The sequence below is a fragment of the Rhamphochromis longiceps genome, linkage group LG23 (genome assembly GCF_057381845.1).
Source record: "Rhamphochromis longiceps isolate RC_006_pf linkage group LG23, R_longiceps_female_GT1.1, whole genome shotgun sequence".
Lineage (NCBI taxonomy): Eukaryota > Metazoa > Chordata > Actinopteri > Cichliformes > Cichlidae > Rhamphochromis > Rhamphochromis longiceps.
The window spans coordinates 11,022,165-11,047,752 of record NC_140578.1 but is presented as its reverse complement, the minus strand read 5'-3'; the positions used below and the strand labels follow the sequence as shown (position 1 = coordinate 11,047,752).

Sequence of the window (25,588 nt, the reverse complement as noted above, 5' to 3'; positions counted from 1 at the left end):
ACACTAAAACCACATTTTCAGCCTCAAAAATGCCTTCAAACTCGTGGGGACTAGGATTTTGGTCCCCATAAGGATTGTTGGTCCCCACAAGTATAGTAAACTTACCATTTTTGGTCCCCACAAAGATATGAATACACACACACACACACACACCACTTTTATTTCATCTCTGCTCCTCTTTCCATCAACATTAATGTGGGCGGTGGTCTTGAAGTAGACCCCATCTGGTGTGTCTGTGCGTGTGTGTGTGTGTGTGTGGCAGAGCTGGTGCCATCGTGGCTGGGACAGTGGTGTGCTGTGGTGTGGGTTGGGGGTTGCTGGCTGTATCAGTGATCTACTGTACATGACCACTCACTCTGCGTACTCGGGCGGCTGTGCAAGTGCAAATTGCTGTCAGTGCCTTTTAACTTTTACAGTTAAAGGTCACATCTGAAATTTGTGCTTAGCAACCATGGATGGAAAAATTCCTTCAGGAAATCAGAACATAAAATCATACTTTCAGGCTCATGCGCTGCCCTGTGTCGTCTTACAGATTTGTTTTGTGTGCAGTGAAAAGAGTTTCAACAAAATCCTTTCCTATAAACGAATAATCTTAGTTAAGTAGCATAATAGTGCGTGGGTGGTATAATCAAATATAGCTAAATTACCTCAACTAAATGTGCTCATTATGTGCAATGACACTTTTCAAAATCATATATATGATTTTATATATTAGATTCTAATTATTGATTTATATCTCTTTAATTTTGCAGCTACTGAGTTTGATCACCAATATATTGCTCAGTAGCTTGATCTATAATAATGCAATTAATCTCTAAAATAATAAGTAAATAGTACGGAGGGTGAAGTGCAATGATTGCATTCAAAATATGAAGCTGAAAGCAGCAGAACATGGAAATTAATAAAGTACTCGGGAATTAGTGAGTATAGGTGAGCAGAAAGATTAGAAAAGTGTTTCCAGTAATTAAATTAAAAGGAAGTTAAAAAATAAATAAAGCTGCTCGTTCACCTAAATGCTGCAGGAAAGAGAGTGAAGTCTGCACAGTAGCTAACACATAAGCTAACCTGTACAGTTACAGATCTGTGATTAAAATAGTTATCGATCAGAAATGAATAAACGAGAATGCTTAAAGTAATCAATAAGCTGTTGAGATATAAGGTATGATATATAGATATACAGTATGTTTAACATGACAGACATGGCTGAAACAAATAGATGCACTTTACTGGTACATGAGGTCAAATTGAAAACTAAAAATATTAATAAATAAATTAATAAATGATGCCTTCTAATGAGCTAAAGATGATCGATAACGTGCTTTAACAATAAATGAAGAAACATTTTTAGTAGCACAGTATAAATGAATAAAAAAGCTAACAGTAACAACACAGTATATGTGTGGAGACACCAACATTTATCTGTATTTGGGACTGTGGGGCAAAAACCGCCATCATGGTGGTGCTGAACTCACGACTGTTCAAAGAATGAAAATGCGACTTGCTGTTATTTATTCATTACACGCGCTTCACGTATTGAGAAATTAGCCTTAAATCTGCCGCTTGTTCTAAAATCCTAAGGCTGCTTTGGATTACCCTCCGTCAATCAACTGCTGTGTGTATGCGTGCACGTGTGCATGCATGTGTGAAGGGGGTAGACGCCTAAAGTCTCTGCAGGCTACGTTCAGACTGTATCACTGTGATTGACAGCAGTAATGGTGTGATAATTCCATACATCAGGCAGCTGAAAAGCTTCATTTCACAGAGCGGTTTGGCTAATCAGCGTCTGAAAAATAAAGGGTTTTTTTCTATTTGCGCCATCATCTGTTCCTCAGACTCACCCCTCCTGCATATTAAGCCTATTCTCTGTATTTCTGTCTTTCTCTCGTGCAGGATGAATGCCGTAACTTCATCAAAGTGCTGCTCAGCAGAAACGGAGGCTTGTTTTTGTGTGGAACCAACGCCTTCAACCCGCTGTGTGCCAACTACACTGTAAGTAAACCCAAGGCGGGTGATCGCAGCCGCCCTACGCCGCCACCTGCGAGCGGTCGAGCGCCTCTTAGCTGATAAATAATGTCTATTTTTACAACAGAGTCTCCCTCCTATAGATCAATTAGTGCACTTGTTCAGGTGAGAACGCACAGCTTCATTAGAGCTGTTTGTCAAGCAGTTGAGTCAGTGCCGACTGCCTCCCCAGGAGTTATTTATCCTTGTTGTCTGGCAGCTCCAGCGCCTCGTTTTCCTGAGATACAACAGTTGTTATTTCTCGGCGGTTAAACTTTGTGGTCTGCCGAGCTTGTTATCATTGAGAGTCAGAGACAGAAAATCAAGAAGAACACAAAGAGGGGAAAAGAGGGAGAGGAGCGTATTCACAGAGACGTGACTTGTTGCGGTAAAGAGAGAAAAGCAATGCCACAGATGGAGGCGGAATCTAAAAGATGCCAGAGTTCGAGCTAGAACTGTAAGCGTTGACTAGCCAAAATGTGTTCTGAATATTTCTCCAGCACTGTCCCACAGCACATTTGTCAGATTCTGAAGGTTTGCATCCATCAAGCAGCAAGTCACCAGAATCCTCCACCGTGCAGGGAGCGCGCTCCACTTCTTAGCCTATCCCTGTCGCGCTCAATTACAGTAACCGTTTTAAACTTGCAGAAGAAGAAAAAAAAACCTGCACATAAATATTAATCATCGACTGGGGTGATTTCACATCATTCCGCAGCGATATTAAATGAGGAACGAAGGCAGTGGAGTCGGAGGGAGAAAGAGAGAGAGGAAAAAAATCCTTTCACTATCAAAGGCTTTCTCAGATAAGTGTTGTTTTCAGTCTCTCACATTTCAAACACGGTGCAACAGTGGAACACTGAGACGTACTTGCCCCATTATCTGTCAGCCGCTAATGACATTCTACAACAGCGTATACCTCACCTGTCTCTGCCTGATAGGCTGACATTTTCTCTGGGGACTAGTTAGTGATGCTAGCTACTGTTTTATTTAAAGCAGGGTTTTAATGAAATGACACCTATAAATTATTTCATTTCAAACAGCCGATGAGAGCTGAAGTCTTCCAAATCTGCTGCTCTCCTCAAATAGTTGCTTGCGGCGACCTTTAAACGGTTTGTGTTTGTGTGATTGATAGTGAAAGAATAACAGAGATTTTATTACATGAGCTGCCAATTTTATTGAAATGTACACGTGTGGACGTGGATGCATAGATGTGTATGCGTCTGTGTGTATGTGTTATTTATGGATGAAAATGGGACTCTCTTGTTGTTTGCCGCTGTGCCTAATTGCCTCCAGTGAATCATTAGTTTGCACTTATGGTAACACTCCCTAATTGCCATTCTCTTGTGGTTTGTTTTCATGATGCTGCTGTAGATGTATTCATATTGTTTGGAGTACCCAGATTGATGCATGCATCTAATTGTGTTTGTGTGTGTGTGATTTAACAGGGAGACACTCTGGAGATGCTGGGAGACACAGTCAGTGGGATGGCCCGGTGTCCCTATGATCCCAAACACGCCAACGTAGCTCTGGTCGCAGGTACGACATGGTTTGTTTAGCGTGTGCTGTCACACAATGAGGAAGTGTGCGATGTCATCAAAAGATATTTTTGTCCCTTGAGCAGAACAAAAGAGAGCCGCAGCGTTTCCTCAGCTTCAGTTTACCCCGTTGTGTTTGAACCCGTTCATTAATAATCAATAGTGTGTCTGAAACTGTTCAGATCCTTATCTGATATTAGCTGGTAGTAAAAAAAACGAATGTTATTTTTGTGTGGGCGTGTAGAAAAGTTGCAATTACATTGTTGAGTGGTCAGTCACATCGTGTTTATAATGCAGCGCATAAAAGGTCACATTAACTCCAGCTTCACTGTTTATGATGGTGCTTTGGCAGACGATCCAACTCACCAGCTGTTTTTATGTGTGTCTGTGTGTCTGTGTGTATCAGAGGGGAATCTGTTTACGGCCACAGTGACGGACTTCCTGGCCATCGACGCGGTGATCTACCGTAGCCTCGGGGACAGTCCTGCTCTGCGCACCGTGAAGCACGACTCCAAGTGGTTCAGAGGTATCTGCAGACACGTGTGCGTGTGTGTGTGTGGACGCTTTGAGTGGGCGTGTTCGTTTGTGTGCCGTCAAGCATAGTTATGTCGGCGCAGCGCGCTCAGCATCACGCCTGCTGTTGATGTTAATGTGAGTCTGATGGCTGGAGTTTGTGTCCACATTACTTAGCAGCACGTGGATCGATGCATATGCTGGTAGGACAGGTCTGAGTCAGCATGCAGGCAGCTAGCTGTACACAGAGCTGCCTCTTTCACAGAATCACCCATATTACACAGTGTCCGACCAAACGTTTGTCCCCCCGGGCCTGCAACAGGATCTCAAAGTTTTACTTTATCCTTGTATATTTTTGTTGGCTCAGGGGGAAAGGAAGCTAATTTTAATAACTTTATATGCTGCTGTGATAGTACAGCAGAATCTGTTAGTAGACCTAATCTAAACCTGTAAAAATACTCAGTTTTTAACCATTTAAAGTGCCTCATGAATCTAATACATGATGCACATGTCAGTCAAAAAAGCCGCAGATCTACCATAAATTATACCTGTGATGACAGCGTCGCTGGCACGGTAGCTGTGTTCGCAACAAGCTCGTTGTGTATTCATTATTCACAGCCATGCTCCTAGATACACGCTACATTTGGCACATGTGTATGTTTATTCGAGCATGCAGGTAAAATGCTTCCACCGTTGAGCCCGTCATGCCCCTTCAACGCCGTGTGCAGCATCGTCTGCTTCCTTTGACGTGACGCGTTTGACTGAAAAACACTGCGTGCACTTGTTGGTGACTTTGACTGCTGGAAACAAGCGGGCCAATCACAGTGCATGAAAGCTTTTTTCACAGACTACGGCTTTTGTTATTCGTTGAAACGCAAGATCCTTCAGTTATTTTACAGTTCGAATATTCGAGAGTAAGACACTTTGCATTTCCAGTGCTATTAGAAACCTTCTTGCGGTGTTTATGCTACAAAGTAAAAATACAGAGTGTGATTGGTGGACACTGTCACCAGACTGAGTGGACCTGCCAATCACATTGCCCGAGCCCCTGGTCTTAATGCTCACACAGGTTTTAGAAGGTCCCAGGCACGCCTGCCTCGTTCCTCGGAAGCACGAGGGAGTCATAATGTGCTTATTGTTTGCTGTGAAATCCCCTTTCACCATGTAATGAAATTAAGCATGGCTGTTGCCTCTTTCTCACTGCCCCCATGTCGCTCGGTTGCTGTGGGAATTAATGATGCATTTGCAAATGGAAATGCTGTTTTGTTATACTCGTTCTCGCCTGTACTTCATGAAACCTGTTCTCTCCGTGCACTACTCCTGCACACGTCGCCTTTCTTGTTTGCTTCTCTGAGTGTTTCTTTCTCTTACGACACAGAGCCGTATTTTGTCAGTGCCGTGGAGTGGGGACCTCACATCTACTTCTTCTTCAGAGAGATAGCCATGGAGTTCAATTACCTGGAGAAGGTAAAGAAGTCATTGCGAAGGAAATATATTCTCCTCCCCTGCTGAGCACTCTCACATTACCTTGAGGTCCATTCACAGCATCTTTTAAAAAGAACTGGAGAGAAATGTGGGAATTTATCATTAGAATGCAAGCATGAAGAGAGCTGCAGGTCTAGTATCTCTCTGTTAAAAACTGCGATGACCTTTCACCTTTGTATTTGTTTACGTGCATATCTAATGCAACAAGTCACGTTATTACCAGCTGTCTGTATTAACCTAAGAAAAACTGGTCGATTTTCTACTGACTTGATATATTTCTTGCCCCCAGAGCAGTAGCTGCATCTTTATTAAAACTAAAAATAAATAAATATAAACCTGTTTCATTAATAAATTAGCAATTCACTTTTGGGGAGTGTTTGCAAAAGGTCCCTGGCTGCGACATGTTTACAGAGAGCAGAGTAAATTGATACTTAAGAGGCATCGCTATTGTGTGTTCAAAGAAGCAATTTTGAGATGCACTGACATTTTCATGAATAATTGATATTAGATTTAGCATTATAAAACAATGATCTGTCAAAAAAGGGTTTCCACATTGCAAATAGCATGCAAATGACTCTTCAGAGATCGCCCTGGAGTTAAAAAGAGCTTTTTAATATGTAGTTTTCAAGATGAAACCTCAGGAAATATTAACTGCCCAGCTTTGGAGTCATCGGAGATATAAGCAAGCTGTGCTCGTTCTGTATAGTAAGTATCATATACTCTGCTCGCGGCTCCTCACAGGTGGTGGTGTCACGCGTTGCCCGGGTATGCAAGCGGGATCAAGGCGGGTCTCAGCGCGTCCTGGAGAAGCAGTGGACGTCGTTCTTAAAGGCCCGTCTGAACTGCTCCGTGCCCGGCGATTCCCACTTCTACTTTAACCTGCTCCACTCCACCAGCCCCATCATCAGGATGCACGGCAGGGACATCGTCCTGGGGGTGTTCTCCACACCAGCCAACAGGTACCTGCACAAACAGGAGACTCTCTCACACACAGGGAGACTTAAGACCCCTGAATCGTGGCCTTTCCTTCATATGTGAAGAGCGCGGCATGTACATTCGACCAGCGCAGACCTCCATTCTCTCAAAGAATCCTCACGAGTCCTCTGGTTATAGAAAGTCCAGCTGTACTTGTTTCTTGGTGAGCTTATGGTATTTAAAGTCTTGCTGAATGTTCATTAAAAAATTATGCTCTTCATTAGAGTAAAAAAGCAGGATAAAGTAGGTTTGCACACATGAACAATGTCAAAATTGGTGAAAATGCTCAAGTCAAGACTCTAACTGTTGATCTTTTATATACAGAGTGCGGTTGTGTCCCAGACTCCTTTGTCCATTTCACATTTTTATGACACTGCTCTTTCTTTGCCTTTGTATGAACTCAGTATGGGATGTTCAGGTGTGATATATAACTCAACATTGAGTTGTTTTCGTGAAATCACTGCTTATATTACATCATACGCGCAGCAGAACCCCAAAGGGACTGACTTCTGTAAACCTTTCTGCCTTTAAGTGCATTTTTTTGCGGGTTGTTTATTTTTTTATAGATTTTTTTGTTTAATAAATGTGTGAATGAGGCCTGGGGGGGGGTCCTCTGTCTCTGTCATGGTTGGTGTTTTTAAAGAAATGCACATGTGTGTAGTTGCCTCTTTTGTGGACCACCATAGTTTGTATCTTCGCCGACTCTGAGACAAAGAGCAAGGTTTCCTACAAGCTCCAGAAAAACGAACGTGCCTGTGTTGGGGTGCAGAGGTCAGGATTGTACAGAGTAATCTAAGACACATGGAATGCTTTCATGGAGGACAAAAGGGTGATTTGTTGAAAGACACGATTAAACTGAAGAACGCTGAGAGGAGGAGGGAGGAGGAGAGATGTTACCCGGTAAGTGGGGGATTACTGCAAGCTGAGGGCATTAGCAGAGCCAAAGACAACACAAACTGTAACCCAGAAAAAGTGAGAAAAGAAAATGTAAGTCACAGCTGACTCAAACGATGAGCCTTGGCAGTGTGTTTTTTTAATCCCATGTCTCTTTCCTCATACAGTTACAGTAATCTGCTTATCATGCTGCGTTTGAAGATGCTTTCACCGAGCACTTTGATGCTGTTTTTCTCGGCATTGTAAGGCATCATCTTAGAACTAAGTCTGAGCCTAAATTGCTCTGAATGTTTGCGTCCTCCGAGCAGCAGAAGGATGAAAGTCTATGACTATATTGCAGTCTAAGTGGCTCATATTATAGAGCGGGATTCAGTATAGTTTCTCTGTGATGGCCCACTCATGTTACACTACCTCAATGGCATTTGCTGTGTCTGCTAGAGCGAGCACTTTAAAGCACACACTTGGAAATGCTCGCAACCGCCTTCTTTTTGGTGCGATAGCAATCCAAACCTCTCACTGTAATGCCACCAGCAGCCTATCTGCCATCAATCAGTGGTCCCATTATAAGAATATCTTTATTTTTTAGAATATAATGGAGCTCTGTCGCAGCGGGCGCGGGAGGTGCACGGTGGGACAAGCACAGAGGAGACAAGTACATTTAAAAGGGAGAAAAAAGATAAAGAGGAGAAGAGACGGATGAGAAACTCAAGGACGAGGAAGTCAATAACGGACAACACGTGCGTTCTCTGACATCTAAAATTGTTTCATCAGCTGCATCTTATCTGCGTGTTTGGAAGGGCACCGCTGCGAGTGGGGGCCACTGCCTGCAGAGACAGATGGATGCTTTATGCACACACAAACGCGCACACTCGGAAACATTCACAGCGGTTCCCAGATAACAGCATTTACAGTTTACCGAAGAAGCGCGCCGGCTAAACACACACACGCCCACACCTGCCTGCGCAACCTGCCGCTGGGCCCTGTTTTAAATAACCCGCAGCCGAGCCAGAGAGAAAAGGAGGTTCAGATGGACAGATAAAGAGGAAAGTAAACACAAAGAGATACAGAGAATGTGTGAGGTGATCTAAAAAAACCTCCCACTGGCCCCGGTGTGGCTCACTGCGCCACACTGGCCAAGTGCTTGCCAGACAAATTGCTTTGGCTGGCAGCTTGCAGTGAAAACAGCACGAAGAAGGACCCGGGAGTGGAGGAAAGAGCCATTCTCTCCTGCTATTTGGCCTGTGCAGTGTTGGACTGTAGCATGGGAATGAAGTCAGGGTTTTACTGTCTCCCCTGGACGCTCGGGAGTTACTCATCTCCACCTGTGAGCCACGTACTCCTGGAGTCATTTTACAGCTGCTCCACTGTTTTGGATCATTGTGGGATCATTTCATCTTCGTTTCCAGAACATAACATCACCCCAGGTTGCCAGTTCCTTTGTCGATCCAGCGCCGGAGCCCAGGGTAATTTCTCTCCCAACGGGAATGAAAGAGGAGTCCAGACTTCCTACCGACCACCCTCCTTGCACACCTGATGCTCAAAAGGTCATGGAAACATCAAACTTATGAGAAAGTGTAGGAGCTTTCTGGTAGCTGTGTTTCCTAGTTTATATAATAAATGATATATCTTTAAAAAAAAGAGCAGCGGGATGTCAAACTGAAGGGTTACCTGGGGCTGGTAATGAAAACAAACCATTCTCATTATTTTTATTTGTCGTTGTTTTGCCAGCTAAAAACGTCTATTTCTCCTGGAACAGACTGACAGCTCATTAGTTTTGTTATAACCGCCCAGGAATGGAAGAAAAATATTTTATGGAAAACAGAGTAAATCTGCTGCATCCTGAGAGCGGGAGGCCATGTTTGGGTTTGGTTGTAAAGAATCCCAGGGGTCGGACAGCAGGATGCCCCTGTGGGAAAACACAGCAGAGGAGGGGAAATGAGGAGGACAAGGAGCAGGAGGAGAACAGGTTTACGATGCCAGGATGCACAGCTGTGCAAGCTAGACCCCCTGGGTCTGCAAGCAGAGAAGGCACCAGAATACATAATGAGGCAGCTAGCTGTTTCTTGAGAAATGGGCAGTGGATAGGAACAGGTAGCACGTGGAACGACCACGGCATCCCAAACAGCGAGAGTTTAAGAGCGAGGTTTGTTTGTCAAAATAGGCCACGGAGGTTAAGTTAGAGAGAAAACGAAAAATCCACACGGACGTCAAAGGGAAAGATCAAGAGAAAGTATGAAAAACATAATTGTCAAAGTTCAGCAGCGTGGCGGGCAGGATGTGGACACAAATGAAGGACTCGTGAGACAAACGTTAAGTAAAGGGGAGCTTTAATGCTCAACTAATTCAGAAACACAAAAATATAAACTGTGGCTGAACTGGAATAAACAATCCCCAAACTAGGAATCTCAGGGAGACATGGAGCAAGGAAACACACTCCCCAGAGGCAGGACACGGCAAAGGACACGACAAAGGACACAACGAAGGACACAATGAAGGACAGGGGGACACTAAATACTCCTGGTATAATGAGGGGAGAGGATACAGGTAGGAACAGCTAACGATAACGAACAAAACAACTCGTGGGGAAGGTAATAAAACAGGAAGAGAGACACAACCGAACAAAGAAAGACAACGAGACCAATGCAGAAACGGGAACAAAAACGCATAAAACTAAATACTGCAGTAACCAAGATACACAGCAACTCGAACATAAGCTAAGATTGAAAGGCAAAATATAAACAGAATGCTGGAAAATATAATAAATGGAAAATAGAAACGTTATCTGTGACATAACAAAAAGGCACAAATGATCCAAATGGTAGAAGTGGAAAATGTTCCAGTAAACCTTTTTTTTTATAACATTTTACAACATACTTTACGGGAGCCTCTTGCCCAGTGACAGCCCACAGTTTCATCAGAAACCTCAGAAAAAAGCTTTAAGCCTGTCTGTAGAAATGCTACAGGTTACAAATTTTATTTCTCGACCTTTTTTTGAACAAAATCATCTTTCTATATTTATACCGGAACAGAAATTTTATAACCCTGATGTAAAATCTATAAATACATATATCCAAAGTCTCTGTAAGAGTTAAACCACCAATTGAAAGATTTTCCTTCCGTCCTGTAAAATCCTGGTGTCACGCATCCGTTTGGACGGTGTGAAAATATTTCAGGCTGTCAGTGAGTTTGTTAAACAGCGAGGAAGCCCTTCAGACTCCACAGAAGTCCTCTCAGACAAACATCACACGAGTCTTTGTAAGCCTTGACAGTCTGCCACTCAACACCAGCAAAGAAGGCAAATTTCAGCAGGCTGAAGGAATGATGGAGATGTAAACAAAGGGAAAGCAGTCTCGAGTATGAGGGAGTAACTAGGAAAATTATTGGAAATGAATTTTGTGTGTGAGAAAACACACACACAGACTTAAGAAAATAGTGGGAGAGACAAAGAGAATAAAAATAAGAGTGAGAATAATTAGGAGAGTTCTGTGAGATAAACAGCCCGAGGCTTTTTGGCTTACTTCTGTCAGACACCGAGCCCTACACGGGCCAAGCCCAGTGACCTGCAGCGAGAGAGAAACATAGAGCCGGGGGCTGGAGGGGCAAGGCAAGGCAAGGCAAGGCAAGGCAAGTTTATTTGTATAGCACAATTCAACAACAAGGTGATTCAAAGTGCTTTACAGAGACATTAGAAACAAGAACAAATAAAAAGCATGATTTAAAATTGATTAAAACAAGCAAATAAACTAACTAACTAATTAACAAACAAACAAACAAACAAACAAACAAAACAGTATATAAAATCAAAACAGATAAAATCAGAACAGTAGATAAAATCAGTAGTTAAATGTAAGTTTTGAAATTTAAGCTTAAAGTGTGGATTTGGTGCTTTATTCAAATGCAGCTGAGAACAGGTGAGTCTTCAACCTGGATTTAAATAAACTGAGTGTTTCAGCTGATCTGAGGCTTTCTGGGAGTTTGTTCCAGATATAAGGAGCATAAAAGCTGAATGCAGCTTCTCCGTGTCTGGTTCTGACTCTCGGAACTGATAAAAGACCGGATCCAGATGACCTGAGGGATCTGGAAGGTTCATACTGGGTCAGGAGGTCATTGATGTATTTTGGTCCTAAACCATTCAGAGCTTTATAGGCCAGCATCAGAACTTTAAAGTCTATCCTCTGACGGACAGGCAGCCAGTGTAAGGACCTCAGAGCTGGACTGATGTGGTCCACTTTTTTGGTCTTAGTGAGGACTCGAGCAGCAGAGTTATTGGGGCGGGCGAAGGTAGAGAAAGGAAGCCAAGCTGGCGGTGATGCAAAGCTGGCAGATGTGTCAAACATAACATCTGGTGCCTGCAGCCCCGAGAGAGACGCCGTATCGTCCACAGATACGCCCGCAGCTCCGCCGTGCCGCCCGGGGTCGAGTCACATTCCTGCCTACGAACGATAAGTACCCAGGGAGACGGCGTGACCCGATCAAACGGCACATCGGGAGAGCGCGGCTCCCTACTGCAACCAAAATCCAGCCTTCAGGCGCTGCCGTTCCAAACAAACGCTGCGGCTTTCAAGGGGCAATCAACAGAAACGCCTCTCAGCTTGATGCAGCGTCCTGGGGGCAAGCTTCAGAGACCCTCACATTCACCAGCTGGACATTTACTTTTGAAGGAAGCGTGAGAAGAGGAAATAAACAGACGGGGACTCTGTGGGTTTTATGTAGCAGCAGGTTCCAGGTGACTCAGTCTCAGGTTTTTATAATGTGTGTGTGTATCTCTAAGGTATTAATACTGAGTCACTGTTCTCACACCACGCACTCCATTAGTCATTGATGAGGACACAGAGACTTCAGTGTGGAAGGAGGAAGCATGTTCAAAAACTCACTTCTTATCTCACCCTGACACCGCTCTCTTTACTCCTTTGTTCCGTAGTCGAAGCGCAGAAACGTGGCCTCAGAAGTGAGTCTGACTTTGTGTGAATGTGTCTGTATTTGTTGGTTTTGTCAGTGTGTGTTTGCTCGTGTCGAGTGTGTGACACAAACGCTTCTCAGAACAGATGCTCTGCGCCCTTTCGCTGGGTCCGCGAGTAGTTGAACAACCTCCGAGGTGCACCAGGCGTTTTACTGTAACATTTTGTTGGGTTCGTTTCCTTTACGGGAATCTTCTGCCCCTTTGTGAAGAGAAAATATTCAGTGACTCACTTCCTGTTTGGTTTATATTTCAGGAATTCCAGCCAAGATCTTTTCACGGGCCTAATCTAGCTGTTGCATCCATCGCGTATCTATTCTTTGGACACAGAGTTGACAGCATCTGTCTTACCCTGCTTTTCTCTTCGTCTCACTACCGATTTCCTTTGTGTTCCAGTAATGGATGTCAAAATATGAACAGCCCATATCCAATTTGTCATCTTTGCCGGGTGTCTGTCTCTTTCTCTTGTCACAATTGACTTTCTATATTTTAACTCTTTTCCTATTTCAAGTTTCACAGTCTATTTTTCAGCCGAGCTATAATCGACCTCATCTTCTCTTTTCCGTCACTTCTTCTTCCCGCAGCCTCGTTGGAACGTACAGCCTGCTGACACTGAGCCATTCTGTGTCAGTTCAAAGTGTTTTTATCAATCGCCCGTCTCTGTCTCTGTAGCATTCCAGGTTCGGCGGTGTGCGCCTTTGACATGGAGCAGCTGGCTGCTGTGTTTGATGGAAGGTTTAAGGAGCAGAAATCACCAGAGTCTATTTGGACGCCTGTTCCAGATGAAGTCATCCCAAAACCAAGGTGCAGATGGTGGTAATCAATTTGTGCACCTGTGTTCGAGTTGTTATCAAAGAATGATCAGGGGAATAAAGCTGCGTTGTAAAGTTTTGTTTTGAAGTCAGAGTTGGCCGTAAGACTCTTTGGAAAAGGTGTTTTGCAGGTTGTCGTTCGTGGGTAGGGTTTCATCCCCAAAGGGCATATAGACAATGCAAAGTAACACGAGTGAATTTTACTCCTGGGTCTTTCAGTCAGGAACACTTTGGGAAAAATGGAGGATTGTTATTCCATCTGCAGCGAATTATATATATGGCAGTGTGGTTTTCTGCTGAGCTTCTTCCTCTCACACACACTGAAAGCCTATAATGGGGAGACAGCAAAAACCCCAAGCATAGACCAGAGCAGGCTTAGCATCAAAGGGGGAATAGCTGGGATTTCAATGTCTGGGTCTCAAAGTGGCTTGCAGAGAACTGGAGGCGGGAGGGGGCGGTGTAAATTGTGCAGCCTTTATAAGATTTCCCAGTTTTAATGTAGGATGTCTACTTTATACTAAAAAATGCATCGAGGAGACTATTGTTGTGATTTTGTGCTATATAAATTAAATTAAATTGAATTGAATCAACCAAACAGATGGAAGGGTCCCAGCTGAACCCTCAGCTGATGTGTCCTGTGAACTAAAGCTACGGTTGTGCTTTTTATATGATTAAATAAGTAGGAAAGACAAAAGTCTGTTGATACACACTGAAGCAGAAAAATCCCTTATCACAAGGATAAAGCTTGTTGCCCTCCAATCTACGTCTTGTGCTCGTGCATATCTGTCACTTTATTTCTACTTTATATGTCAGGTCCTTTTAACTGAATCAGATCAGTATGGTTTGAAAAAAAAAAAGGATATCTGTCTGAGTGTGAGACACTCAGACTGTTTAGACTGCTTAATTATATAATACTATCTTTGTGCTTAACATGCTTAATCTTATTTTCCCCAGACCCGGTGGTTGTGCCGTTCAAGGATCCAAGTTTAATTCCTCCAACTCCTTCCCCGATGAGATGTTAAATTTTGTGAAGACCCATCCTCTGATGGATGAAGCAGTCCCATCACTGGGACAACGACCCTGGATAGTGAGAACCATGGTCAGGTGAGACGGTCCGAGCATTACTACTATATTATTCACTCAAACTGCATGAATATCTCTTTGCAACATAATGGTGAGACATTTTATTATATCTGTCCAGTTGGAAATATGTCCATACATATAGAATATATATGGACATATTTCATTTTTCCCGTGTTCAGCTGTAACAGCTAAAACAAATTAAATCTGTCATGCTCACAATTGTTTGTTTTGTAACCAAAGTTGAAAATGAATGAAACTGGGGGTGCACATTAATTACGCTTTAACAGTTCAAGTCGCAACAGTTAATTAGAGGAGATGCGGTGTGTATGAGATCTGAAACGGCCTGTAACCCTGTATATTTACATGAACTCCTCCCTTTGCTGAACAGCAACCAACATAAGTTGGTTGTTGAAGCCTGTGGTAGCAGGCAAGCAGCTGTGGCCCATCAAGTCCCACATAAATACTGGTGCCTGCCCCCCGCCTCCCACTGTCTACCGTACGGAGTCCCACAGCCACCAGGGGATTATGGGGACCGGGTGCACGAGGAATATTAAACACCCGGCACAACATGGCTTCTATTCTCATCTACTTACTCACACACACAGAACTCTGTGTGGATCAGCAGCACTCTGCTATTGTCCTAGGACAAACCCATTTACTTGAGTAATATTATTAATGTTGGAAACGTCTGGCGTAATTAGTTTATTATGCAAATTTGATGAGCGGCTTCTTCTCTAAGGAATTCATATCATTTTCCAGTGACTCGAGTGAAAATGGCATATCACGATTTAAATTCACACCAGGCCGTATTTTACATCTAAACCAATAATTTGTAATGCACTTAAATCATAAACTCACCTCCAGAAGCTACTTTGTGGAAGTGAGTCCCAAATGAGCTGCACAGCGCCGTGGCATTAACGCAGCGCTCTGTTTCCCCTGCGGTTCAGGTACCAGCTGAATAAGATTGTGGTGGATACCGAGGCCGGGCCCTACAGAAACCGCACCGTGCTCTTCCTCGGCTCAAGCAGAGGGACCATCCTCAAGTTTCTCATCATGCCCAACCAGGACAATACCGTTACCAATAGCAACATCTTCCTGGAAGAACTGGAGGGCTTCAACCCCGATAAGTAAGCGAGTACAACAAAGCATGATCTGATTAAGAATTACATACGTGTTTTTGGATGTAGATGTGAATAATGTGTGATGGAGACTGCTGGCAGGTTTCTGTCATTAAAAATGAGCCGTTTTCACACATGAACTCGTCGGGCGTCGGGGGATTTAGGTGAGGACAACGTCTGAAGCTGTCCTTTTCCACATGGAGCACACTTCAGACATCTCCTCACTGGAAATACTCCATTTGGTTCAGGCGGCGTCTTTGCTTTTCCCACACGAGTGCAAATAAGTGCAAATAGACATCACATGGACTGCATCGGACTCTTTCATGCACTTCCACTCAGTGATGCATGGTAAAGTTCAAGGCTTCAGTGCATGTGTGAAGACAGTTGATATCGCATCCGTGCATGATGCATAGTATGTGACATGTTAATCAGGAAGCTTTAAAGTTGCTGTTTTCCTTATGTGACTACAGTGGGGCAAAAAAGTATTTAGTCAGCCACCGATTGTGCAAGTTCCCCCACCTAAAATGATGACAGAGGTCAGTAATTTGCACCAGAGGTACACTTCAACTGTGAGAGACAGAATGTGAAAAAAAAATCCATGAATCCACATGGTAGGATTTGTAAAGAATTTATTTGTAAATCAGGGTGGAAAATAAGTATTTGGTCAATAACAAAAATACAACTCAATACTTTGTAACATAACCTTTGTTGGCAATAACAGAGGTCAAACGTTTACTATAGGTCTTTACCAGGTTTGCACACACAGTAGCTGGTATTTTGGCCCATTCCTCCATGCAGATCTTCTCGAGAGCAGTGATGTTTTGGGGCTGTCGCCGAGCAACACGGACTTTCAACTCCCGCCACAGATTTTCTATGGGGTTGAGGTCTGGAGACTGGCTAGGCCACTCCAGGACTTTCAAATGCTTCTTACGGAGCCACTCCTTTGTTGCCCGGGCGGTGTGTTTTGGATCATTGTCATGTTGGAAGACCCAGCCTCGTTTCATCTTCAAAGTTCTCACTGATGGAAGGAGGTTTTGGCTGAAAATCTCACGATACATGGCCCCATTCATTCTGTCCTTAACACGGATCAGTCGTCCTGTCCCCTTGGCAGAAAAACAGCCCCATAGCATGATGTTTCCACCCCCATGCTTCACAGTAGGTATGGTGTTCTTGGGATGCAACTCAGTATTCTTCTTCCTCCAAACACGACGAGTTGAGTTTATACCAAAAAGTTCTACTTTGGTTTCATCTGACCACATGACATTCTCCCAATCCTCTGCTGTATCATCCATGTGCTCTCTGGCAAACTTCAGACGGGCCTGGACATGCACTGGCTTCAGCAGCGGAACACGTCTGGCACTGCGGGATTTGATTCCCTGCCGTTGTAGTGTGTTACTGATGGTGACCTTTGTTACTTTGGTCCCAGCTCTCTGCAGGTCATTCACCAGGTCCCCCCGTGTGGTTCTGGGATCTTTGCTCACCGTTCTCATGATCATTTTGACCCCACGGGATGAGATCTTGCGTGGAGCCCCAGATCGAGGGAGATTATCAGTGGTCTTGTATGTCTTCCATTTTCTGATGATTGCTCCCACAGTTGATTTTTTTCACACCAAGCTGCTTGCCTTTTGTAGATTCACTCTTCCCAGTCTGGTGCAGGTCTACAATACTTTTCCTGGTGTCCTTCGAAAGCTCTTTGGTCTTGGCCATGGCGGAGTTTGGAGTCTGACTGTTTGAGGCTGTGGACAGGTGTCTTTTATACAGATGATGAGTTCAAACAGGTGCCATTCATACAGGTAACGAGTGGGGGACAGAAAAGCTTCTTACAGAAGACGTTACAGGTCTGTGAGAGCCAGAGATTTTCCTTGTTTGAGGTGACCAAATACTTATTTTCCACCCTGATTTACGAATAAATTCTTTACAAATCCTACCATGTGAATTCATGGAATTTTTTTTCACATTCTGTCTCTCACAGTTGAAGTGTACCTCTGGTGCAAATTACTGACCTCTGTCATCATTTTAAGTGGGGGAACTTGCACAATCGGTGGCTGACTAAATACTTTTTTGCCCCACTGTAACTACCCGCAGGCAGGCTTGGTATTTGTTATATAGACACGAAAGTGAAGAAATTCTTTATTATTCCTTTAAGGCACAAACCTGGGTAGTGAGAGAGCTTGGCGTGGAACAGCTCGCAAATAGATGACGCAGGTCGAGGGAAGGAAGGGGTTAAGTGACATCTAGCTTTGATGTATACGCAGCGCGGGGAGCCGGGGAGGTGATGTGGCTCTTACTAAAAGAGGCGCTGCAAGGGGAGACAAAAGCACTTGTCTCGGAAACACGTCGAATCATACAGAAAAGCTCACCTACTCGTTGTGCGATGTACGTAATTGTGGCAGATGTGAGGAGATGAAACGGCCTGCAAAGAATAGGAATTATGCAAACAGAAAAGAAAAGCGGTTAATGTTCATTATCGAGAAATCTCAACATGTTCTAACGAGCCTGAGAAGAGCAGCATTAGTGAGAAAACATGAGTAATGAAACGATGATAAAATCACACTATCTTTAATCTTGACCAAAGTTCCAGATTGTCAGGAAAATTGACCCCTTATCTTCAGACTGCAGCTGAATCACGTTTAATATCTGGATCTTGGCAGAAGATCGGAGTAGATTGGGCTTCTTGATCCGTTCTAATTAGCATTTTGCACGAGGCGCGCAGCTTTGAGGCTCCTCTGAATGCCCATCATTACGTAATGAACACAGGGTACAATAGCCTTTCAGTCTTCTTTTTGTTCTTTGTTGAGATGGTGGATGACTCCGGGCTGGAAGGGGGGGTTGCCTCACAGATGCACGCAGCTTTGGCTGGTGATTATCTTTTACCGAGGCTAATTAGAGTCATTAAAAAAACAAAGTACATGTTTCTAAACACGAGCTTTCTGTTTTAGCTAATTGTGCTCACTGATATATGCCATTTTTTTCCCCTGTGGAAACAAAGTATTATTCCTTCAACCAACAGACTGGCAACACAATCCCATCTCCTCACACGGTTTCACTTGTTATTCATGTATCTACCACTCTCTTTTCTTTTTCCATCTGCCCCCAAACACCAATTTCTGTCAGATGTGACAAAGTGGGGGACAGAGATGATGGCAAGTGAAATGAGAGGGTCCTGTGAATAAGCTTATGTGGACTGGAGTAATTTGGTCCGCGCGGTGAGGTGAGCTTTCCGGGCTTTCACAGCAGGGATCCAGCTAATCAGGAGATGGAGCACTATCACATCATTTTTTTCTGCAGACCGCAGACTCACCTTATATCCACAGACAAAACAGGTCACACAGAAACAGGGCAGCTAACATAGTTCTCACTTAAGAAGTCATCACAGAAAAAAAACACTGACCTGTGATAGGTCGGCTTCCACAGTGAACCAAGCAATCACCTAAAATCACCGAATGTCTTTCATTTTCTCTTTACCAGACTCTTTTTTTTTTTTTGCCTTATTCCTACATTTGTTAGCTACGTGATCTTTTCTTCACCTTCACTGCCCCCCCCCTCCCCGCCTTTTGTGATATTGGCTGTGAAGAATTGACTCACAGCTTGGCCTTAGCAGAATGATAGATTCTTCTTAATGACTGTGGGCCCGCTGCAATGCTATTACCATAAACCATCCAGATACAACTCATGCATGAGTGCACATGTGCATAAAAAGGTATAAATCAGCTGCGTGAAGGCAGGTCGGTGCCAGCTATCGCAGCTCTAAGTGCCAATTAGATGAGATTCAGCTCCTGGTGCTGGATTTGATGGCCAGCCGACCCCTCGAACTTCTATAATCAGCGCCGTGGATTTTTGGGTTGATACTGTAACATCTACACGCATGGTCTCTCTAATCAATTACTTTTTTATTATGGCTTTTATTTATAAAGCTGTTTATGTTTGGCTGTGTTTCATATTTGGTCATTAGGGAGTTTTTTTTCCAGCTGTAAAGCTAAGAGTGGGGTCATAGGTTTAATGTGCTGCCTCGGTCTGGTAATTGAAATTGTGTAATTCTAAAAAATATTTTTTTTATGTGTATTTGCATCTGTGTGTGTGCTCGTTGCAGGTGTGCTGAGGACTCTCTGCAGGCCAGGCAGCTGTTGTCCCTGACTCTAGACCGGATGAGCCACACTCTGCTCCTCGCCTTCCCGTCCTGTGTGGTCAGAGTACCAGTGGCACGATGCCAGCTTTATTCCCGATGCATGAAGTAAGCCTCCGACAAAAAAACGTTCACACAATAGCAAAGAAGGGCAGCGGGGCAAAGATGAGATGTTAGGTGACCCTCGAGGAACCATCTGGCCTTCACAAGTGTCCTTCTTCCAGCTGCAGCTGTAGCAGACCCGTCTTTGCTGCAATAATAACACAATATTACAACTTATAACATCTGCCGCTTTGCTCTTGAGCGAGATGGCAATCTGTTAAATGCAGCACAGTAAAAACAAGTCAAACTTTAATAAAATAGGTGAATAAGTTGGCATAAAATCAAGTGGAAGCTTTTAATGTAATAAATTCAATTAAAATAGCGGTGTATTATTTTTGTTTTACTCTGTCGTGTGCAGCATAATTTTACTTTCCAGTAATAATAATTGCTGATAATGCAATACATGATATTTTAACTTGATAGCAGAGTAGTAATGATGTGAACGAGTCCTGCAGTTGAGCAGAAACGGAGCAGAAAAGCGAACCTTACGCGGCAAACACTTCCGAAACCCAACGACCAAATACTTCCACAAATCCCAAAAGGCCAGCTCCAAAAAGTCCAGATCGAAATGTCCTTGCAGTGACCAACTTGAGTGAGCAACACCCTCAACCTCTTGGCAACCAACCGAGATCACAAGGTGATGGGAGGCAAAAGTGCAGATCAAAAGTGTGTGTCTTCGCAGTAAGGAACTCGACTCAGCTCTCAGCAAACTGCTTGTATTCTGGTTTTATTAAAGCAAAGTCGCCCGTGTCATATATCAGCATCCTGCAGCAACTACCTTTGTGAATTTCCTCAACATCTGTGAGGTTTTGGGTCGACTCTGAATGTTAGTTAATGCAAAGTTCTGTGTTTGCAGACATCAACAGATTTGAGATTTGCACTGATTTATCGCAGTTGATTGCGATGCATGTAATTGCCAACTTGACTCCACTGTATTGCAAACTGATAGCAGACTGAGTTAGCGTCTTATAGCCACACAAATGCGCTTTGAACACAAAAACTCACTGCGAGCGGTTGCAGACCTGGTCCCCATCTTTGAAGCAAAGAGGAAAAAGGAAAAGAGAAGTGCCAGATACGGTAGCTGCAGTCATCACCTCAGCTAATGTGAGTTAGCGACTGCTCTTGGTGCTGTTTGGAGCATTTTAAATGCTTGCTTTGCTGTTAATTGTGCTCACAGATCATCTAAAAAAAATCTGTGCTCAGTCTGGCTTTCAATGAGTAAAATTAAAGCTTAATTTTTGTTCTGTTTCAGCAGTATTTAGTAGTTGTGAATCCATACAGTGTACAGATGATCCTTGTAAAGCAAGCTCGTTATTCTTTAGCTAGTAACTTAGCACCCAACCCTCCTGATCACTCTGTTCATCACTACATTTTAGATTATGGGAAAGAACAGTGAAGAAGCTGGATTTCTGGAAGCCTGGCTGTGCTGCAATTAAACATAAAGATTTATTCAAAGCAAGGCTGTTTCACCTGCACACACCCACACAGTCTGCACACTGGAGAGAATCACACTTCAGTCTAGTTGCCCGTGGCTGTGGCCCTTCAGAGTCCACTGACACAGTAACACAGACTGGTACACACTCTGGTACATGAGGCGTGCAGTTGTGTTCACTGAACCAGGTGAGTCGTACAAGCGTGTAATGCACATTAAGAAAGCACTCGCATGCTTTCTGAGGTGTGTATGGCGTGTGCACTTTTATTTTCGATGTGTGTATGAGAGTTAATTTTCTGTGTGCAAATAGGTTAAATATTTCTTAGTCATGCTTCGCTGGCTTCAAGTCTATTTTTTTTAACCTTTGAAGAATATTTTTGAGCACTTTGAATTTGGTTCAGTGCGATGACAGTTGATGTGCAGATTCCTTTCCACCTGACTTTAATCCTGTTTGATATGCTTGCATTTTTAAATAAAATCTTCAGTATTTCATAGTAACAGCTCGGCTTTATGCTGTGTGCCGAGCGTACAGCTGGATCTTTTGATGTCGTTTAACTCTGGCTCATTAAGCTCTGGTGCAGAATATCATTAAAGGTGCATGCAGAGTCTTCCCCTGCTGGTCATTAGAAAGAAGACAGTCTTAAGGTTTAAAAGACATTTTATGCTTGCTTCATTTTGCAGACTCTAAACCTACGCCCATCTTTTACACCATCTGTCCTTAACTTTTGCACCTTTGCTGTTACTGTGCTGGTAGTTTGGTAAAAAGAAAGACTGCCAGCTGGTTTGGTGCAGCAGATATAGCTGTACCTATAATATTTGTCTAAATACACCTTAGTAAGTTTCCCCTTGAAGACGCCTTTAGTCGCCGTCAGCTTCTGCCATGATTCTGGCTGATATTTGACGATTTTTCTTGGCAGAATTGGTAAAGTTCTCTAAATCAGATGGTTTCCTGGCACAGACCCGGCTTCTAAGAGCCGTCCTCTAATTTCATTAGCTTTGGGAAAGGCCATTCCAGAAGCTTAATGTTAGCCTGCTTTATCCACTCCCCAACCAGCTCTGATGTGTTTTTGGGATCAATGTCCAGTTGGAACACCTGACTGTGTTTCAGTCATCTAGCTGCTGATAGGAGGTAGTCCAATCCTCCCTCTGAGATCTTCACTAAATTCTTTGGACTTTCCCATGGTTCTGAGTTTTGGTCAGTCCAATGAGTGCTGTCAAACAAATTCTCTTAATAACGCTGCAAAGAGAAACTATCACCTCTAGTCAAAAACGTAATTGGCCTAGGCCTTGTCAAGTTAAAAGATAATGTTGAGCCATTGGCCATAACGTTGAGCTTGTGTGAATTAGAGACATCTGAAAGCAATTCAGACTTTTTTTAAAATAAAAAAGCCATTAAAGATATATGCTGTGCAATCATTCCACCAAAAAAGCAAAAAATTACCAGACATATATATATTTAGATATCTCTAAATATGTGGTTTAGATGAATACTCTTATGTTTAGTGCTATTGACACCAGTTTTGTTTAAAACTTGCAGTCTTTGGGACACTTTTTTGGCAGTCTGTGGCGTTTGTGGTTTTGTCAGCATTACATTATCAGTGGAGCTGTGAACAGGGGAGATTTGTTGCTGCACTCAAGGACATGCCATTTTATTCTTAGAGATGGAGTAAGCAATTTTTCAGAAAGTTTGACATTTGAACTTAACAGCCAAATAAACACACTCCTCCCTTCACTGCTCCAAATTCATGGGTGTGCATTGCTAGGACAACGACATTTAGCAACTGAGTTAGCTGACCCAAGGAGAAATGTTCCAGACTTTGAATGTTGACTTCTTTTTGTCATAGCTAAAACACACAAACACGCCGTTCAAATTGCAAGAGAGGAAAAAGCACCAAGTTAGTTGTTTAGATTTTTAGAAGGTTTTCACAGGGGAACCATTAAAGGTGCCTCTTGTTCCCCACCGTAACCAAAGCCAGCAACTAATGTGACCTCCTGCCAACCACTGCAAAACGTCCCGGTGAGCTGGAGCTGGTCAGCAGCTTTATAGAGAAAAAATATTTGAAAGTCACATTTTTACTACATATGCTTTGTAAACAGTTCCTGCAAGCTTGCCTCACATCTGGCTCTTGTGCTGGCTTTCTCTACGTTCGCCTAATTACGGACAAGACCGAAAACATGCCCACAAATGAACCAAAGCATGTGCACAAACACTTTTTCCTCTCTGTGGTTATTCATCGGCTGTTTTCTTGTCTGGAAATGTGCAGGGATTCACAGTGATGTCCTGCACATGCAGTCTGTGCACATGGAATAACTTCCCCTGCGGCTGGTTGGCTGGAGTAGTAACATGTGGGCCGGTCCAAGCCACTTTGTTTTGTTCCCATTGAGAGAGCCAGGACTTTTTTTCTGTGAACACACAGAATGAATTTGAAGTGTACCGGAATATTTTGGCTGACTTTACCTTGAAGAGAATTAGTAAAAATATGAAGTGAGTGATAGTGTTAACATATCTAATTTATGACTCATGTTTTCGAAAGTCAAATTTAGATGAAAAACCTCAGGCAGTGCTGATGCTGAGAATCCGTTTTGGTGAAGGTTGCTGTTGAAAAGCTCAGATCTCTGCTGAGACTCCCACAGTCTCCTAAGAAGTCTTAAATTAAGGTCCCTTTGCACAGCATTCAGATCCATGATCAGAACCTTTACGAAAGACTTATTTTGACCGTTTATCAAACTGTCACCAAGTTAAACATCAAGAATTCCGTTTCAGTCTTTCAGGAAGTGTTTTTTAAGTGCCCGCCCCTCCTCACAGCTCTGTTATTAGCTTGCCCTCTATTGATTTTTCTCAAAAATGACAAAATATTCACTGCACTGAACAGCATCAAACATGTTTTGCAGGCTGTAAAAGTTGAAGGTCAGTGACTTTCAAGGAGATGGAAATCCATCTAAAAAATTCACACCATCACTCCTAATTATCAGTATTTGCTTTATAGTGGATTCAGTTAAGGAAAAAGTAATCAGGAGATATTTTATGACAAGGAGTTTTTAGTTGGTCTAGTATGGTCTAATCCAGCGGTCCCCAATCCCCGGGCCTCGGACCGGTACCGGTCCGTGAGTCGTTTGGTACCGGGTTATCGTTTTGATCGTTAACTCTGTGTTCCTGGGTCTTTTCACGTGTGTTATGAATAAATCTTCCTTTTTTCGGTACCAGTACTAGTTTTATTTTGTTGTATTTATCCACGACACCTTAAAGGCCGGTCTGTGAAAATATTGTCGGGCATAAACCGGTCCGTGGCGCAAAAAAGGTTGGGGACCGCTGGTCTAATCCATGAGCACACCACCAGAAAGATAAGCAGGGTGATGGCTAATGAAAGTCAGTTAACTGCAGCTATAGTCACAATCTGCAAATCTAGCAGCCAAGCTTCCTTAACGCTTCCCCCAAATAGACAGCGTTTGATGACCTCCCCTGTACCCTTTTCCAAAGGTAGCTGCATACTCAGAGACCAACATCACTAACTTGCGATGCACACCCAGTTATTTTGTTTAATGACAGACCTGAAATATGACAGAAACTACTTGGATCAGAAGAGAGAAACATGGGTTACTCTGAGTAAGAGTTAAATTTGTAACATCAATGAAATATCCAAACGCACAGATTTCTTTTTATTGAATGTATTCCTTCTAACAGCGTGCTGTATTACAGACTCCTCTTTGCTCCCCTCTAGTTTCTCTGACAGTGGACTGTTAGCTACGTTACCTGTGCAGGTGTTTCAGTTTGCATCATTGTTAAAATCATGTCATCTGTGGCTGTTTTTCTGAGCTAACATAAACATTCACAGCTAATATGAATAAAACTGTAACGCATTACCTCACCAGTGTGATTTCCCGGGAGCCACATTGAATAGATTGTTATCAGCTGCTTCATGACATCATCAGTCTCTGTGTTTAGTTGCTGTTTTGACCCAGAGACCGATTTAAGGCGGCAGCTGCACACTGTGCACTTACGGGCACCAAAGTAGAACTGGGAACCTTTTCAGGGTCCAGGCAGTCAAATAATTTGTTTCCTCTCCTCTGCAGGAACTGCATCGCCTCCAGGGACCCTTACTGTGGCTGGACCAGAGGAAGCACCTGCTCTTTCCTCAGACCTGGAACCAGGTACGGCATCCTTCTTTCGTTTTTTCGTGTATTTACAACACCACATCATACACTGCTCACTCTTATATTTAAAACAAATTCTTTGACACACTGTTTCAAAAATTCTTTCTTTATGTCGCTCTGAAGCTCTGTGTGTGCTTTTCCTGCAGTTTTTCTCTGATCTGCTGCTTTGATCCAACTTGTTTTCCTTTGAATTTCTTTGAACTTTTAGCACTTCTCAAGGTTACTTTTCTGACAGCAGACCACCCATGGAGACCATGCGTTTTTTTCTTAAGTGTGGAAGTGGCTGGGTTTTATTTGCAATGATTTATATTTATAAGTGACATCTGTGCCCTCGGAGTAACCTCTCCACGTACGTGACAGCGTCACATTTATTGCGGCGCTCGTAAAACGTGTACGTGTTTAGCTG

The 25,588-nt window shown here is 43.3% G+C and overlaps 1 protein-coding gene across 4 annotated transcripts in view; it reads left to right on the top strand.

The window, feature by feature from the left end:
• sema6bb (sema domain, transmembrane domain (TM), and cytoplasmic domain, (semaphorin) 6Bb) overlaps positions 1-25,588 on the top strand; it is a 145,697-nt gene that overhangs the window by 80,937 nt on the left and 39,172 nt on the right. For all 4 annotated transcript variants that reach the window (XM_085399219.1, XM_085399221.1, XM_085399218.1 and 1 more), the window contains exons 6-15: positions 1,891-1,989; positions 3,447-3,537; positions 3,943-4,062; positions 5,428-5,516; positions 6,276-6,493; positions 13,033-13,164; positions 14,127-14,276; positions 15,203-15,382; positions 19,464-19,604; positions 25,102-25,179. In XM_085399219.1, the coding sequence (XP_085255345.1) occupies positions 1,891-1,989; positions 3,447-3,537; positions 3,943-4,062; positions 5,428-5,516; positions 6,276-6,493; positions 13,033-13,164; positions 14,127-14,276; positions 15,203-15,382; positions 19,464-19,604; positions 25,102-25,179 (1,298 nt within the window). The remainder of the gene's footprint in view (positions 1-1,890; positions 1,990-3,446; positions 3,538-3,942; positions 4,063-5,427; positions 5,517-6,275; positions 6,494-13,032; positions 13,165-14,126; positions 14,277-15,202; positions 15,383-19,463; positions 19,605-25,101; positions 25,180-25,588) is intronic.